We start from the raw sequence: 19,085 nt of genomic DNA on the forward strand, positions 1-19,085 counted from the left end.
ATTTTCTTTAATTAACAGTAACCTTTTGATGTTCTGACTACCTGGTTTTTGTTGCAAAACTCCTATATATCCTGGCTCCCCCACTCCCTCTTCGGAGCAGTCCCGCAGAGCTAACTGAGAGGCTGCCTCCTAAGCTTGAAGTCCTCAGAAAGTCCGCCTGATAAAACATAATTCTCAACTTTCAGTTTGTGCATTTTCAGTTGACACTAATTTCTTGGTGAATGACTAGTCGTAGGGTGCGGCAGAGAGGGATGTGGAGAGAGGGTCCAAGTCAGACTGGGCACTTTCTCCAGGGCAGGGGCTGAATGGAATTCATTACGAACAAGGCAGCTTCCGGGCAAGAGAAGGGGATGGATTCAGCCTCCAAGAGCTAAAAAGGAATTTTAGGAAATTCTTGTCTCTCCCTGGCTTTCCGGGCCATGTGAATATTTTCTTGGTCTTCCTAGAGGACAAAATTTCAGAAAGCAAATCTGAGGAAAGTAAACAGAACTGAGAAGGTGCCCTAGTGGAAACGCCCTTCCACAGCGAAGTGGGGTGTGTTCTTCAGCTCCCCAGTTGAGGTATCCCAGATAGCACCAGTGCTGCCCCATTTTGACCCTGAACAAAGACCCAGAGAGCTGTGGACAAAAAAAGAAAAAAAAAATATGGCGCCTGCCATTCCAATAAACAACGAATGTTGCCTGCCGTCAAGGCATCAGTCTCTGCAGCCACACCGAGGGTGCACCCTGAGGATGCGCCCTGAGGCGACTTCAGGATGGAGAAAAACAGGATATTGGCCCTAGATAGCTAGTGCCATATCAAAGGAATCATTTCACTGAGCCCGGACTCTTGCATCTTCCCATGCATAGAAAAGTGCTAAATTCATTAAGTTGAGATATGTGTTCTTTTGTGACTAGTGGTCATCTTTTGAGGTTCAACCACGCGTTTTTTTCAGCAAAAACTCCTATATATCCTGGCTCCTCCCATACCTCTTTGAAACAGTTCCCCAGAGCTAGCTGAGCGGCTGTCTCCCAGGTGTAAGCCCACCAAATGAAACATAATTCTCAACTTTCAGGTTGTTGTCTTTTTCCGGTACACAGAGCGAAGACTATGAGGGGATCAGCCCCAAGCTATGGTCTATCACTGAGGCTCCTGTCCCCCCACTAGATGGATGAGAGGCTGCCCATAAATCTGTGGACTCCACACAGGGACAAGACCTCAGGGAGCACAGAGGGATGTTTCGGTTGCGGACATGGGCAGGAACCCGCGTCTGCCTCCTTCGGTCGGAGATCCCGGTAATATGCCTTGTCTCTCCCAGTCTCAGTAACCACCCCCGCCATGGGTTTAAGTGAGTTCAAGGGTTATGTGAACTGGTGGACACCACGCCCGCGCGGCGCTCACGGAGCGCGAGCACAGCCTCGCTTCCCCGCAACTGGAGCGGGGTAGACCGCACGTCCCAGCGCCACCCACCGGCGCCCACCCAAGGAGCCAAACGGAAGCGCCCCTTACACGTCACTTCCGCCAACCGAGGGGGCGGGCTCGGCACCGGATGCGGAAGTCACTGCAGGGGTCAGTTGGGAGGGTAGTCTTTGAGGTGGAGGTGTTAGAGGAGGGGGTCAGTGCACGGAGAGAAGCTACATGCTTTCGCTACATGCCTTCTCCACGTGGTTTGAAGAAAAAAAAACAGGGGGAATCCGGGCGCCACAGTGGCCATTCTCCGGTGGCCGGAGCATGTCACCCAGAAACGGCTCCCTCAGAGGCCAGTGGGAGCGCCTGGCGGGCGGCGCGCTTGATAGCGCCGAGCATACTGGGAGGTGTGGTCCCGGCGCGACCCGAAGATTCTGGGTAGTGTAGTCCTGGCGTCCTGCTGGAGTGGCCCCCGAGCTGGTGGCTCTAGTGACCCCTTGTTCTTTGGTGGCGCTGGTGAGTGTGGCTCCCGCGGGCCCTCGCTGCAGCCGTGTCCTTCCCCGCGCAGAAAGGTAAGTCCTGAAAGACTGGCCTGCGGGCTGGGGCTGGAGACGGTTCGGGTGGTGGGGAGAGGAGGTGGCGGCGGGGACGCGCTGTCGTGGCTCAGGCCGTGCCCTACCGGGTGTCACATTTGGGGAATGTGGGCGCGCATCTCCGAGGGACGTGGGTGAAGCCCAGCCGCGATGCCCAGTGGTGGCGGCTGCTGGGCTCCGGCCTCCTCCTAGGTTCGGCCTTGGCCGAAATAGCGGTATTGGGAGAGGCGGTCGCTCATGCCACGAGTCCCCGGGTTTAGGGGTTTGAGTAAGTAAGCTTCGGGGGCCTTATGTTTCCGAGGGGGTGACAGGTGCCAGCAGGCCCCGGTGCCAGGTGTCTCGAGTTCTGGTGGGTGGGAGCTGGTAGTCTTCTTTCGGGCCCGGCTACCCGTCGGCTTTGCTGAGGCCTCCCGCGGATGGGCGGCCGGCGTGGGCCAACGCGCCCGGGATGGGCTGGGTGTGGAGTGGCCATTTTGGCGCGATCTTGCGGGGTGCGTGTGGGGGGTGTCTCAGTTTGGCTGGTCGCCCCTGGGTTTGGGACTTGGAGGAAGAGGTCGTCTGGGGCCCACCGAGCAAGTTTTTCAGAGGTCCTGGAAACCATCATTGATCACGGGAATCAAGGATTTAGACATCTCTGGTGTGGCCCGGCTTTGGGATCTTACGTTCCATTTTAAATTTTTATTACGGAGAAATTTTAAAGGGAAATAAATAGAACTCCGTAGATCATCACGCAGACTTAACCCTTATCACCTCGTGAACAATCTTGATTCATCTCAGAATGATACACAGAATCCTTACAACCCGCAGAGGTTCGCTGTCACTGCCCTGCTTAAGAGCCTGGCCTCCACGGCCAGATTGCATCCAGACTCTGTCACCTTATAACTGTGTCACCTTAGGCAAGAGACTGACCTCACTGTGCCTCGGTTATCTCATCTGTAAAATGAAAATAATAAATCTTACTTCACTGGGTTGGGAGGCTAGAATGAGGTGAAACTCATCCAGCGCCCGAAACAGTCTCCGGTATATACTAAGTGCCCAGTGAGTGTGAACTTCCCTAGTAAAGATCAGCGGTGAGAGAGGATCAGCTAAGGCCCGTGTTCTAGCCTACATAACAGCTCTGTTCCCAGCAAGCTGCCCGCAGTCTTTTCTTCTGTGTCAGGTCCCTTCCTGATGCCTTTAAGGAAGAGGAAACCCTACCCTGCTGGAGCTTGAGAGTTTCCAGCGACTCTCCTGAACCTTTCGGTTCTCATTCTGCCCCCTGTGGCTCCTGCCTGCCCAGAGAGGACTGCCTGGTGGGCCAGGGGAGGACCCTGGGCTCCTGACAGCCCAGCCTCAGGTGGGGGCCGCTTGCCTTTTGCCTGCTGGACCATGGGTGGGTTTCCTTCGCCCAACTTTGACATCTTGTGCCTTGTAATGCCCCATTCCCGGGATCAGGGCCCCAGCTGGTTTCCCCAGGAAGCAAGGCCTGTTGTAAGGGTGGCCATTTTCACAGGGACTGTTCTTCAGACCCAGCGTCCTCCTTCACTACCCCTCCATCCTGGCGCCAGCGCTCCGTCTCAGCGTTTGCTCACACCTGCTCACTCCCGGGGCTTGTCCGCCGTGAAGGCCTCGGCCTTCTGGTCTTGTTCCGTCCAGCGCTCTCACTGCCTTTTTGTCCCAGGCCTGTCATTTCACACACAGTTACCTCAGAAGGCAGCTTACACATAAGGACTTCTTGTTGTAATATAACCACAATTTCATCATTACACCCAACAAAATGAATAGTTCCTTTTCCAGTTGTTTTAAAGTTTCTTTCAGTCAGAACAGCTCTGGTCAGAGACAGGAGAGGGAGATGTATGTGGAATTCGGTGTGGTGGTTTTCCCTGTCTCTGCCCCTCTCCCCGCATTTCTTCTAACCTTGCAGATCTGGTTAACATCTGCAACTTCTGCCCTTGGTACAAGCTGGGCCTCTTTGTTCTTTCCAGACTTACCTCCTGTTCGGTGGCTGCCGTGTTCTCTCCCCTGTGCTGTGCGCTGGATCCCCTTCTTCTTCCCCGTCTCCACTCCTGCAGCGCCCTTGCTCCTGCCTCTTCTCCACCTTCTTCTCCCTCTGCCCCCCCTTCCCCCACCGCTGCCTCTTGAGTTGGGCACCTGAGGTATAAATACTGATCTTGCCATTCAGCCTGCTAGAAAGGGACCTTTCTAATCGTTTGCTTCTGTCCCCACTCCAAAGTCTGACTGCCCAGATTCAAATCTCAGTTTCACCATATCTAGCTGTGTGGCCCTGAGCATGTTATGTTGCCTCTCTGAGCCTTCTGTTCCTCATCTGCCAAATGGGGATCAGAATGGTGTCCACCTGACAGGGATGTTGGGTGTGATAACCCTAGCCATGCGGTTAGAGCGCCTAGTACATAAATACTCAGTAACTGTTCGTTAGAATTATTATTAATGCTTCCAACTTGTTCTCCAAGTCACCCTTTCAGTGTCCTCCCCTAATCCCCACACTCGTCAGACCCTGCTTTACAGCTGCATGGAAACTTATTCCATTGTCTGCTTTTGTTTCTCCGTACCTCTCTGCTTGAGCATCAACTCCTGTGATGAGCTGGTACGGGCTCCCCCGGCAGAGCACGCTGCACGTCCCCAGCAGTATTCCCGGGCTCCCATTCGCTGTGGGATGCTTGACACATCAGGACCCCAGGGCTCAGGCTGTGTCATGACTGTCCAGCTGTCCCATTGGACTGGGAGGTGGTTCTTTGACGGTCGGGTGCCTTATCTTGTGCTTCTTGAGCCACTGATAGGGTTCCTGGGACCGGGTTAAATGAGTGCCAGGTTAAGTGAGACTAAGTGAGTGATGCATGGTGAAGACATGAGTGTCATCCTTGCTGGAAGGATGGAAGTTCACATGGGGAGTCTGATTGGAGAGTGCGCTGTGGGCATTAGTGGAGTGAGCCCTGAATAGCAAGTTAGTGTGGACTTGATGTGGGTGCGGGAGGGACCCAGTAAAGGGTCCTGAGCAGAGCAGGGACCACAGTTTCCCTCCAGCTCTTGCCCTGCAGCTTTCCTCCCCTTCAGAGCTAAACTCCTTGAAAGAATTCTCTTTTCTTGATGTCTCCGTTAATATCCTTCCATTGCCTTTTAAATATTCCAGTAAGGCTTTTCAGCTTTACCCACTAAAAAATATTCTTTGTCTAAGTTACCACTGAGCTTCCTGTGGCTAAATACCAGTCCATGCTCAGCAACATTTTACATAGTTGCATTCGTCTTAGGATCTCCTTTCATGTTGCTGTCCCTGGTTTCCAGGTTTTCCTCCTACCTCATAGGCTGCGCCTCCTCTGTCTCCTTGGCTGGCTTCTTTACTCCCAGAACCCCTGTGGAAGGCCCCGCTTCAGCTCCATCTCTCCTTGGTGGCCCCGTCCACTCTCAAGGCCTGAGATGCCATCCCTCTGAGGTTCAGCCAAGATCTCTCTCTTCAACTCCAAATCCCAGTCTCCTGTCTACTTGGCATTTCCACTTGGGTATCTCATGGGCATCCAAACTTGATGTGTCCAACAACAAACTCTGATCAACTCCTGTAAACATGCCCCGACCCTGTGGAGGATGGACAGTTCTTTCAGGGAGTTAAGCTGTAAAAGGGAGCAGAGACATGGCAACGCCTTCAGCTTCCTCAGGCTCAGAACTTCGGAGTCATCCTCGACTCCTTTCTTGCTCTTACACTCCATATCCCCAGTAAGCAGCCTCCGCCGCTCCTGCTGTGGTCTGGGCCACCACCTCACCTGAATGGTCATAGCCCTTGAGTGATCTCTCTGCTTCCTTCCTTGTCCCTCTCAGTACAGCTGTATTAGTCAGTTCAGCAGGCAGGTCATGCATTTGCTCAAAGACCTCCAGTGGCTTCTCACCTCAGTCAAAGTCAGAACCTCCCCCACTCAGTGTCAGTCACCGCATACCAGCCACAGTGAACTGTCTCTGTGCCTTGACGGTGCCAGGCCGACTCTCGCCTCAGGGCCTTTGCACTGGCTGTTCTCTTGCATGTGATGCTCTCTTCAAAGTTACTCACTTGGCTCATCCCTCACAGCCTTCAGATTTTTATTCAATCATCTTCTCAGCAAGGCCTTCCTAACCACTATTTAAAATCTCAAAACCCCGTCTCTTTTGTGTTACTTCTTTTCTGCTTCCCTGCTTTATTTTCTTTATCTCACTTATTACTTTCTGATCTGGTGTGTGTTTTATTTGTTAATTTAATATGTCCATCTTCCTTCTCTAAACTTGCATGTCAGTGAGGGCAGATGTTTTTGTCTTTGTTCACTTCTGTATCCCCAGGGTCTAAGATAGTGTCTGTCGCACAGTAAGAGCTTAGGACATTTTTAATAAGTAATCCAGCCATGTGTAGGTGGAGCTAATTCTGGGAGGAACGGATCAGGCTGGCCGGGATGTCGGGAGATGGTCTGCAGAGCCTCTCTCAGGAGGGACTGTCCCTTCCCCAGATGGGTTGGGGGTGGGAGGCATAGAGAGTTCTTGGAGGTGGACTCAGTAGGCCTTGGTGACTGGTGTGATTTGGCAGGAAGAGAAGTACACCTGGTGCCCGAGTCAGCATGTGGGTGATGGGAAGGATGCTTCTGTCATTAACAGAGCTGAAGAAGGCAGAGGCACAGCATGTCTGTGAGGGCTTTCATTACTGATTGCTGCACAACAAGCTCCCCAAGCCCATGGCGTAGAGGAGCCACCATGTTATCATCTCTCCCAGTTCCTTCGGTTAAATCCGCTGGGCAGTCCTTCTGCTCCGTGGGAGTTATAGATCCAGCTGAATTTTCCCCCAAAGTCACTTGTGGACTCTTTTGGGTTGGACCATCCAAGACGGTTCCGTCACACATCTGGTGCTTTAGTGGACTGGCTGGAAGGCTGGGAGCACCTGGGCCCCACGCTCTCTCTTCGCGGAGTATCGGGGCCTCTGCTTCTGTGTGGTCCCTCCAGCAGGGGAGTTGAAGTTCTTAAAGTGGCATCTCGCGCCTCCTGAGAGCATAAGCTGTGTAGCCTTCTTAAGACTTAAGCCTGTGGGACTTCCCTGGTGGTCCAGTGGGTAGGACTCCACACTCCCAATGGAGGGGGCCTGGCTTCAATCCCTGGTCAGGGAACTAGATCCGACATGCTGCAGCTAAGACCCAGCACAGCCAAAATAAATAAATAAATATTAAAAAAAAAAAAAAGACTTAAGCTTGTAACTGACACAGTGTCACTTGTGCCACATTTATTGGTTAAAGCAGGAATGAGGCCAGTCTGAAGCAGCTCCCAATGTTTGAAGTTGAAATAATTTGAGCAGCAAAATAGTGATAATATTCTTTTTATTTTATTTTTTCACATCTTTATTGGAGTAAAATTGCTTCACAATGTTGTGTTAGTTTCTGCTGTACAACAAAGTGAATCAGCCATATGTATACATATATCCCCATATCTCCACATATATCCCCATATCCCCTTCCTCTTGAGCCTCCCTCCCACCCTCCCTATCCCACCCCTGTCTATCCCACCCCTCTAGGTCATCACAAAGCATTGAGTTGATCTCCCTGTTCTGTACAGCAGCTTCCCATCCATCCATTTTACATTTGGTAGTGTATATATGTCAATGCTACTCTCTCACCTCATCCTCTTTTATTTTTTTATTGGAGTATAGTTGCCATACAATGTTGTGTTCGTTTCTGCTGTACAGCGAAGTTATCAGTTGTACATATACATATATCCACTGTTTTTTAGATTCTATTCCTATATAGGTCATTACAGAGTATTGAGTAGAGTTCCCTGTGCTATATAGTAGGTTCTTTTTAGCTATCTATTTTATATATAGTAGTGTGTATATGTCAGTCACAATCTCCCAATTTATCCCTTCCCCCCCGCAACCTTTCCCCCCAGTAACCATAAGTTTATTTTCTATATCTGTGACTCATTTCTGTTTTTTAAGTTCATTTGTACCATTTTTTTAGATTCCACATATAATAAAGTGATAATATTCTAATATAACCCATAGGATAAACTGTAAATCCACGCTGAAATAAATAAGAAGGGACAACTCTTGTTTACAGAAGAATTCCAATTAATTAATTAATTTATTTATTTTTCATATTTATTTATTTATTTATTTGGTTGCACCGGGTCTTAGTTGCAGCAGGCAGGCTCCTTAGTTGGATCATGCAAACTCTTAGTTGTGGCATGCATGTGGGATCTAGTTCCCTGACCAGAGATCGAACCCAGGCCCCCTGCATTGGGAGCATGGAGTCCTATCCACTGTGCCACCAACTGGGAAGTCCCCAGTTAATGAATTTAGAATGAAGGAGGGAAATAGAACATTGTCATTTGGTCAACACCACAGTAATAATTGTTGCAGACAGGTCCCACAAAATTATGCTGAAATTAGTGGGTGGAAGATTGAAGAGAAATACGTTATTTGTATAATCTCAAAGTATCTCTCCCAAGATACATATTAATTATAAAGGGAAAAAGAGTGACTTTGCAATGGAGAAAGCCAGCAGACACTGCCTTAACCAAGTGATCAAGATTAAGGTTAACATCGTCAATAATGAAACATATCAATATCACGAACCCCTTGATAGGGTGCACTGAAAAAGACACATGACTTCTGAGGAATTCTAGCCCCAAATGAACTAATATCATTCTAATCATTTTTTAAAAATCAGATAAACCAAAATTGACGGATGTTGTTCAAAAATGTCACTTTCATGAAAGAAGGAACTGTCACAGATTGGAGGAGATGAAAGATATATGACAGCTAAATGCAATGTTGGAAGCTCAGTTGATATCTGGACCAGAGGAAGGACAGGACATTAGTGGAAAAACTGTTGAAATGTGGTTAAGAGTTGTAGTTTAGATAATAGTATTATATCAATGTTAATTTCCTGGTTTTGATCATTGTATTTTGGTTTTCCAAGATGTTAACATTAGAGAAAACTAAGTGACGGTTATATGGGAATTGACATTTTTGCAACTTCTTTTTAAGTCTAAAATTAAAAATGAAAAGTTTTATGGATTCATCAATCTTACATTGAATTGGATATTGGAAGAATGAGAGTTGAGTTTTGTTAAAGAATATTTCAGTATGTATAAATGCAATCATGATTTTTCTTCTTGGATCTGTTCATTAATATAGTGTATTATGGTAATGGATTTTCTAATATTGAACCAGTCTTACGTTTCTGGGTAAATCCCACTTTGTCATGGTGGAATATTTTCTTATTGCTTTGAATGATGGTATATTTTTGCCATGCATTTAATGTGGTAAAATATATATAACATAAGATTTACCATCTTAACCATTTTCAGTGTATAGTTCAGTAGCGTTAAGTACATTCATATTGTTGTGCAACCATCCGCACTCTCCACCTGCAGAACTGAAACTCTGTACCCATTAAACAGTAACTCTCTATTTCCCCTTCCCCCCAACTGCTCTCAACCTTCATTCTGCTTCCTGTCTCTATGGATTACTCTAGGTACCTCATATAAGTGGTATCATATAGTATTTGTCCTTTTGTGTTTGGTTTGTTTCACTTAGCATAATATCTTTAAAGTTCATCCATGTTGTAGCATGTGTCAGAATTTTTTTTGAGGCTGAATAATATTCATTGTATGTATATACCACATTTTGTTTATCCATTCATCTATTGACAGACACTTGGATTACTTTCACATTGTAGCTATTGTGAATAATGCTGCTCACACAAGTGTACAAATATCTGTTCAAGTCCCTGCTTTCAATTCTTTTGGGGAAATACCCAGAAGTGGAACTGGTAGATCATATGATAATTTCTTTTTTTTTTTGATAATTTCTATTTTTAATTTTTTGAGGAACTGCTATATTATTTTCCATAGTGGTTGCACCATTGTACATTCCCCCCAGCAATGCACAAGGGTTGAATGACGATTATGAAAAGTCTGATGGAAGTCTGGTATATTTTTTGCCTAGAGTCACTTAGGATTTTTGTTGTTATTCTTCAAAGTCTGATAGTTTTTCCAGTAGATACCTTGAAGTTGTTCGTTGTGAGTCAATTCTTCCCTTGTACTCTGTAAGCCCTTTCATATTTAGATTCAGGTCATTTTAAAAAAAAATTTTGTTGGAGTACAGTTGATTTACAATGTTGTGTTAGTTTCAGGTGTACAGTAAAGTGATTCAGTTATACATATACATATATTCATTCTTTTTTAGATTCTTTTCCCATATAGGTTATTACAGAGTATTGAGTAGAGTTCCCTGTGCTATACAGTAGGTCCTTGTTGGTTATCTATCTATATCTATCTATATATTTTATATGTAGTAGTGTATGTATGTTAATCCCGAGCTCCTAATTTATGCCCCCCCCCCCACATTTCCCCTTTGGTAACCATAAGTTTGTTTTTGAAATCTGCGAGTCTGTTTCTGTTTTGTAAATAAGTTCATTTATATCATTTTAAAAAATTAGATTCCAGGGGCTTCCCTGGTGGCGCAGTGGTTAAGAATCCGCCTGCCAGCGCAGGGGACACGGGTTCGAGCCCTGGTCCGGGAAGATCGCACATGCCACGGAGCAACTAAGCCTGTGCACCACAACTACTGAGCCTGTGCTCTAGAGCCCGTGAGCCACAACTACTGAGCCTGGGCACCACAACTATTGAAGCCTGAGCACCTAGAGCTCATGCTCCACAACAAGAGAAGCCACCGCAGTGAGAAGCCCACGCACTGCAAGGAAGAGTAGCCCCCACTCGCCGCAACTAGAGAAAGCCAGCGCACAGCAACAAAGACTCAACGCTGTCAAAAATAAAGAAAATAAATAAATTTAAAAAAATTAGATTCCACATATGAGTGATATCACATGATATTTGTCTTTCTCTTTCTGACTTATTTCACTTAGTATGGTTATCTCTAGGTCCATCCATGTTGCTGCAAATGGCATTATTTCATTCTTTTTTATGGCTAATAGTCCATTGTATATATGTACCACATCTTTTTTATCCATTCCTCTGTTGATAGACATTTAAGTTGCTTCCGTATCCTGGCTACTGTAACTAGTGCTGCAGTGAACATTGGGGTGCATGTATCTTTTCTAATTATGGTTTTCTCTGGGTATATACACAGGAGTGGGATTGGTGGATCATATGGTAGTTCTATTTTTAGTTTTTTAAAGAACTTCCATACTGTTCTCCATAGTGGTTATACCAATTTACATTCCCACCAACAGTGCAAGAGGGTTCCCTTTTCTCCACACCCTCTCCAGCATTTATTGTTTGTAGATTTTTTGATGATGGCCATTCCGACCAGTGTTAGGTGATCCTTCATTGTAGTTTTGATTTGCATTTCTCTGATAATGAGTGATGTTGAGCATCTTTTCATGTGCTTTTTGGCCATATGTATGTCTTCTTTGAAGAAATGTCTATTTAGATCTTCTGCCCATTTTTTGATTGGGTTGTTTTTTTGACATAGAGCTGCATGGGCTGCTTGTATATTTCGGAGATTAATCCCTTGGCGCTTCATTTGCACATATTTTCTCCCATCCTGTGGGTTGTCTTTTCATTTTGCTTATGGTTTCCTTTGCTGTGCAAAAGCTTTTAAGTTTAATTAGATCCCACTTGTTTATTTTTGTTTTCATTTTCATTACCCTAGGAGGTGGGTCAAGAAAGATATTGCTGTGATTCATGTCATCTATTTTTGAAGTTTTCTTGGGTTATAGTTTTAAATATTAGTTCTGTTCCCTCCCCACCCCCATCCCAACCCTTTTTTGGTTTATTTCTTTGTTTTCTTCTGCAGGACCTGCAATTAATACAAATGAAATTCTTTGTCTGTTTTCCATTTCAACCATTTTTTCTCTAACTCTTTTTACTTCTTTCTTTCATTTTCATCTCCTCCTGTTAGCTTTCAGTGGCCATCATGTTTTCATGTCACTCTATTCTTCCTTGGTGTCTTACAATTTAGTCTTCATTTCTTTCTTTTTTTTTGGTTGTGTGGTTTGCAGTATCTTAGTTCCCCGCACTTATTTGCAAAACAGAAACAGACTCACATATTTCAAAAACAAACTTATGGTTACCAAAGGGGAAATGAATTGATAATTGATTCTAATGGCCAATTTTTGTCCTTCATTATTGCTTTAGGTTTCTCTGGTTTTGTTCACAATGCAGTGTTTTTTCTGTGTATACTTTTTACGTTTTAAAAGAAAAATCTTAAAAATAAAGGAGTCAATAGCATAATGAACGTCCTTATGTGCATCATCTTGATTTAACACTTGTTTATATTTTGCCATATTTGTTGCATCTGGGTTTTTGGTTTTTGGGTTCCTTTGGTGTTTGAGAATTTTTTAGTAATTTTTTATTAATGGAAAAATTTCAAACATATTCAAAGCAAAGAAACTATAATAAAACCCCAGCTTTAACAGTAAACACTGTGTAGCAATCTTGGGAGGGGGGTGGTTTGTCCAATTTTTCCTGAAGTGTTTTTTTTGTTTTGTTTTTATAAATACATTTATTTATTTTTGGCTGTGTTGGATCTTCATTGCTGCCCGTGGGCTTTCTCTTGTTGCAGCCGCAGTGCGTGGGCTTCTCATTGTTGTGGCTTCTCCCATTGCAGAGCACGTGCTCTAGGGCTCAGCAGAGCACGGGCTGTAGGGCCTATGGGCTTAGTTGCTCCATGGCACATGGGTTCTTCCTGGACCAGGGCTTGAACCCATGTCTCCGGAATTGGCAGGCGGATTCTTAACGATTGTGCCACCAGGGAAGCCCTCCTGAAGTGTTTTTAAAAGCAATCCCATGGATCATTTCATCTATAAATACTTCAGTGTATATTTTTTAAAACAACCACAATAATACCATTTTCACAACCCCTCAAATTAATAATGATGTGTTTAACATCTACAGTCAAGTAGAGAGCCTGAAAAAGTCCTTCTACATTTAGTTTGTTGGGATCAGGAGAGTTTGGGACCAAACCTACTGAAGGCCTGACTCTGAACTTTTTTCCAGGGCCCTGGTAAAAACCAGAGTGTTACACTTCCACCGTGCCACCCCTCCCCCAGCTGTGGGGTTGGAGAGCAGACCCTGCCTCGCTCACTGGGAGAGCATTTCCAGCTGACACCCTCTAATTTCTGCTTTCCTTACATGGATCTGCCTTCTGAGATATCATCCTTTAGTGATACCAGGAAAAATGGCCACAGGGTCCTGGGAAGCCAGGGTAATGGTGAGTGTTTCCTGCATTTCCACACTGGCTGTCGCAGGATGGACACAATCCTTTCTCTTGTCTTGACCACCTTGTTGGCACCTGGCAAAGTCCAGCTCTAGTCCTGGAAGTGTAACTTATCTTACCTGCAGCCTGTTTGACCATGACTTGGTCAGTTTAGGAAGTTACCATCCCTGGAAATATTACCCGTGGAAAGGCACAGGATCAGAAAAGATGCAAGAAAAACCTTTAGTTTACACCTCAGATTGAACCCTGGCACGGAGACACAGTACAACAACAAAAACAAAAACCAAGCAAATCTGGGGAATCTGAGTTCCAGAGTTGCCATACTATGTGGGCTTACTAGACAAAAGACTTTAAGACAGCTGTCAGAGCTAATGGAAAACATGAACGAGGTCAAGAAAACAATGTAAAAACAAAATGGAAATGTCAGTAAAGAGATAGAAAACATGAAGAGGAACCAAGAAGCTTAATGAACTCTAAGTAGGATAACCTCTTAAAAGAGACCCACACCAAGATACATTATAATCAAGCCAAAGGCAACAGAATCTTGAGAGCAGCAACAGAGAGCTCAGAACTTAATCACAGATGTATGATCAGGTGATTTTCAACAACACTACCAAGACCATTCCATGTGGAAAGGACAGTCTATTCAATAGACACTGCTGGGAAAACTTATACCCACATGGAAGAGAATGAAAATTAACTCAAAATGGATCAAAGACCTAAAAAGGTAAGAGCTAAAACTGTAAAACTCTTAGAAGAAAACATTGAGGAAAAGCTTCATGAAGTTGGATTTAGTTATGATTTGTTGGGTAATAACACCAAAAGCCCAGGCAACAAAAGAAAAAATAGATAAATTGGACTTTATCAAGGTTAAAAACTTTTGTGCATTAAAGAATGTATATTTGCAAGTCATATATCCGATAAGTAATTAATGTCCAGAATATATAAAGATCTCAGAGAGCAACAACAAAAACCAAACACCCCAATTCAAGAACCGTCAAAGGACTTGAATAGACGTTTTTGCCAAGAAGATAAACAGATAGCAAATAAGCACATAAAAAGATGGTTACTGTCACTAATCATTAGGGAAATGCAAATAAAGACCACAATGAGAGATCACTTTATACATTTCACATGATGGCTATTACCAAAAACTCAGGGAGCAGCAAGTGTCGTCAAGGATGTAGGGATACTAGAATCCTTTTACATTGTTAGTGGGGATATAAAATGGTGTGGCTTCTGTGGAAAACAGTAGTGTTTCCTGAAGAAACTGAACATAGAATTACCATTTGATTCAGCAATTCAACTTCTGGGTATATACCCAAAAGAACTGAAAGCAATTTGTATGGTAGTATTATTCACAATAGCTAAAAGGTGGATACAAACCCAATGTCCGTCAGTGGAGGAATGGTATATACATACAGTAGAGTATTTTTTAGCCTTAAAAAGGAGGAAATTCTGAGTACATGCTTCAACATGGCTGAAACTTTTAATTTTAATTTTTTTTTTATTTTTTATTGTAGTATAGTTCACAATGTTTTGTTTGTGGTGTACAGCACAGTGATTCAGTTATACATATACATGTATCTATTCTTTTTCAAATCCTTTTCCCATTTAGGTTGTTACAGAATACTGAGCAGAGGTCCCTGTGCTATACAGTAGGTCCTTGTTGGTTATCTATTTTAAATATAGTAGTATGTATATGTCAATCTCAAACTCCCAATTTATCCCTCCTCCCCACCTTTCCCTTTTGGTAACCATCTTTGTTTTCTAAGTCTGTGAGTCTGTTTCTGTTATGTAAATAAGTTCATTTGTGTCATTTTTTTTTTTTTAGATTCTGCATATAAGCAAAATCATATGATATTTGTCTTTCTCTGTCTGACTTAACATCACTCCAGGTCCATCCACATTGCTGCAGATGGCATTATTTCATTCTTTTTTATGGCTGAGTAATATTCCATTGCATATATGTACCACATCATCTTTATCCATTCATCTGTCGATGGACATTTAGGTTGCTTCCATGTCTTGGCTGTTGTAAACAGTGCTGCAGTGGACATTGGTGTACATGTATCCTTTCAAACCATGGTTTTCTCTGGATATGTGCCCAGGAGTGGGATTGCTGGATCATACAGTAGCTCTATTTTTAGTTTTTTAAGAAACCTCCATACTGTTTGCCACAGTGGCTGCACCAATTTGCATCCCCACCAACAGTGTGGGAAGGCTCCCTTTTCTCCACACCGTCTCCAGCATTTATTGTTTGTAGACTTTTTGATGGTGACTAGTGTGAGGTGATATCTCATTGTAGTTTTGATTTGCATTTCTCTAATAACTAATGATGTGGAGCATCTTTTCATGTGCCTCCTGGCCATCTGTATGTCTTCTTTGGAGTACATGGCTGACACTTGAAGACATTATGCTAAATGAAATAAGCCAGCACAAAAGGACAAATACTGTATGATTCCACTTATTTGTGATACACAGACTAGCCAAATATTGAATACATGGAAACAAAGTAAAATGATGGTTGTTTACCAGGGTTTGTGAGAAAGAGGGAGTCAGGGTTTAATGGTTACAGAGTTTCAGCATGGGATGATGAACAAATTCTGGAGATGGAAAGCGGTGGTGGTTGCACAACAGTGTCAACATACTTAATGTACTGAAATATGCACTTAAAAATGGTAAAAGTAGTAAAATGTTTCTGTATATTTTACAATAAAAATTTAAAACCTACAGGCTGCTACTACACGTGACCTATTCTGTATTCTACCACTAGGTGCCTTTTATTCCTCCCAAGTGGTCCTGCTTCCCATGATTCAGGCTGTCTCTTTCTTGGCCCACAGTGTCCTCTGCTTTGCTCCCCACACGCCTCATCAGGAATACCTGGCACCTTCCTCTTCCCTTGATTCCTGCCCTTCCCTCAAGACCAAGTTCCTGGGCCTCTCATGAAACCTTTCCTGATGTCTATATTCCAGTGTACTCTCCATTTTGAAATAGTGTTGAGGTAAAGATAGTAAAATGGGGCAGGCGGATGAGAATGGCACATAGAGATGAATTTGTAGACCAAGTAGCCAAGAACGTCCACGCTGAGCATCCACAGTGTGGGACGGGAAGTTTAATGGACTGTTACCCACATTTCGTAAGTGAGAAAACAGAGGTGCTAGTTGACGGGGGGTGGGGGGGTGGGCCCCAAACCAAGGCAGTAGGATTCAAGTTCATGCTCTTTACCACTCGCTGCTTGTGCCTCTCAGGCCAGGGAAGGCCGAAGGGGCCCGATGGGATTGAAGGGAAGGACTGAGTTGTATTTGGTCTTTGCCATAATTAAATGGTACTAACTTCATTCTGATGCTTCAACATTTAAAACCATTGTTCAGGGCTTCCCTGGTGGCGCAGTGGTTAAGAGTCCGCCTGCCAATGCAGGGGACATGGGTCCGAGCCCTGGTCCGGGAAGATCCCACGTGCCGTGGAGCAACTCAGCCCATGCGCCGCAACTACTGAGCCTGTGCTCTAGAGCTCGCGAGCCACAACTTCTGAAGCCCGTGTGCCTAGAGCCCGTGCTCTGCCATAGGAGAAGCCACCCAATGAGAAGCCCATGCACCACAAAAAGTAGCCCCCACTCGCCACAACTAGAGAAAGCCCACGTGCAGCAACGAAGACCCAACGCAGCCAAAAATAAATAAACAAGTAACAGAACCAAAGCTTAAAAAAAAAAACATTGTTCAGACTATTCTTTTAAATTCTTAAAGTCTGTTGCTTTACTGTTGTTTAATTTTTATGTTATTTGCTCTTCCCTCAGCCTAGATTTGCTCTTGTTATTTGCTCTTCCCTCAGCCTAATGTTCCCGAAAGTTAAAGACTCCATTTTTTGGTAGGTATTCTCCGAAACAGCCTATTCAGTATCTCGAATGTGTAGGTTAAGTGCCACTGCCCCGATAGTGACAGGGGTTAAAAGTCTTGGAACACAGAGCAACCAGGGTCAAAGACAAAATCTAGATATCTCACCTACCTCTCCCCGGGCAGGCTTCTGCCTGCCCCTGACCCTGAGTCCTGGGCAAGGCTGGCTCCTGGGTGAGCAGGGCTGTATTCTGTGTTACAGGCACACATGGCATTCAGAGATGTGGCTGTGGATTTCACCCAGGAGGAGTGGATGCTGCTGAGCCCTGCTCAGAGGTCCCTGTACCGGGAGGTGATGCTGGAGAACTACAGCAACCTGGTCTCGCTGGGTAAGCCTGGCATCTCTCAGGACCCGTATCCCAGCAGCTGGGTACTTCAGGCTGTGCTTGAAGCAGCTGTCTTGCTTTCTGACTTTGCCTTTGGGTTGGACTCAAAAGCAGAGACACTCTGTTCCCTCTTTCCCCAGAGAAGGTCTGATTTTGTAGAATTGAAATGTGTAGAGGTGCGTGTGTGTCTGTGTGTTGTGTATGTGATAATCTGCATTTCTAGGCCTTTTCTCCCAGTCTCTTGGGTAAGCATGACATGTCTTCCTAGTTATTATCTTCTTTTAAATGAGGGAGTTGTTCTCTCCCCAGGATGGAGTAGGGTCAGTGAGCTGTCATCCTGGTTTCCCCTCCCCTGCAGAGAGCTCCCCACTCTCAGGTCTTTCCCACCACCTTTTGAAATTCCCCACCCAGTGTGGCTCTGAGTTCAGGAACTGGCTTTTGAGCCTATAACCTACAGCCATATTGTTTTCTTTTCCTATGAGCAGGGATTCCATTTTCTAAACCCAAACTCATCACCCAGCTGGAGCAAGGGAAGGAAACCTGGAGAGAAGAGAGAAAATGCCCACCTGCCACCGGCTCGGGTGAGTGGGGAACACTGGGCAGCCCAGGGGGTTGGGGGCAAGAAGGCGTCGCTCAGGTGCTGGGGAGGGAGGCTGTTGTGCTGGCCCTGGGGCCACCCTGTGTGCTGCCCACCATGTGACCTTCCAGCCCTTCATCTGCACTCGAGCTTTCCCTTTTTGCCCTCTCTGCCTCACTCAGTTCTCTCCCACATTCATAGGCTTCTTGCTCTTGTTACTATATTTTTAAAAGATCAAGCAAGAATGTGGAAGTAAAACTGAGTGAGCTAAAGAAAAAAGGCAAGCCCAGTGGGAGGAAGAAAGGCTATAAAAAGCCAACTGGGAAATTGAAATGGAATTCTAAAAAAATTGTAAGAATGGATTTCACCCAGGAGGGTGAAACTTTAAACGGTTATGTAAATACCTATATAATCCTCAATTTTGTCTCTTAGCCCCCAGAGCCTAAACTAGTTACTATTTTGGCCATTTAAGAAAAAGTTTGCTGACCCCTGCTCAAAGGGATTACAATATACAGCCTTCACTTTTCCTTTTCTACTTATTCTGGATACCACTTTATGTAAAATTTAAGAACAGTGCAATTGCACACTTCAAATTAAACCTTTTTCCCCACTTGCTTTATTCTGTAGTTGTCATTTGTACTGCCCCTCTATACCTTCTAAACTCCCTAATACAATGTTAAAATATTTGTTTTAAGCACTCATACGTATTTTTTAATCAAATGAAAAAGTGTTTTTATACTCATCCAGATAATTTACCATTTTCTGTGCTCTTATTTTCCTGAAGATTTGAGTTTCTACCTGATAGCATTTTAGTTGTCTAGCATTTCTTGTACAGGTGGCAGTGTATTCATTTAAATTTTGTTTTTCTGAATGTGTATTTCATCTTCATTCTCGAAGGATATTCTCACTGGATATAGAATTCTAGTTTGGTTTATTTTTTAACTCCTTTAAAGATACTGTTTCCCTGTTCTGGCCTCTGCTGTTTCTGATGAGAAATCAGCTGTCATTTACACAATTATTACCTTGGTTTTTTTGTTACTTTTCTTTTTAAACCTCTGACTACTTTCAGAGTTTTCTGTATATGTTTGGTGTTCAGCTCTTTGACTGTGTCGTAACTGAGGAAACATGCTT

The 19,085-nt window shown here is 44.5% G+C and overlaps 1 protein-coding gene across 5 annotated transcripts in view; it reads left to right on the plus strand.

The window, feature by feature from the left end:
• Positions 1-1,541: 1,541 nt before the first annotated feature.
• Positions 1,542-19,085, plus strand: part of ZNF133 (zinc finger protein 133) — a 28,378-nt gene continuing 10,834 nt past the window's right edge. For 2 of the 5 annotated variants that reach the window (XM_067707320.1, XM_067707321.1), the window contains exons 1-3: positions 1,542-1,958; positions 17,254-17,380; positions 17,863-17,958. In XM_067707320.1, coding sequence (XP_067563421.1) covers positions 17,260-17,380; positions 17,863-17,958 — 217 coding nt within the window. In that variant the 5' untranslated portion in view covers positions 1,542-1,958; positions 17,254-17,259. Of the gene's footprint in view, positions 1,959-2,076; positions 2,248-13,262; positions 13,886-16,954; positions 17,026-17,253; positions 17,381-17,862; positions 17,959-19,085 lie in introns of those variants that run through there. The other 3 variants (XM_067707323.1, XM_067707324.1, XM_067707322.1) reach the window with 3 other exon arrangements.

The sequence above is a fragment of the Pseudorca crassidens genome, chromosome 15 (genome assembly GCF_039906515.1).
Source record: "Pseudorca crassidens isolate mPseCra1 chromosome 15, mPseCra1.hap1, whole genome shotgun sequence".
NCBI lineage: Eukaryota > Metazoa > Chordata > Mammalia > Artiodactyla > Delphinidae > Pseudorca > Pseudorca crassidens.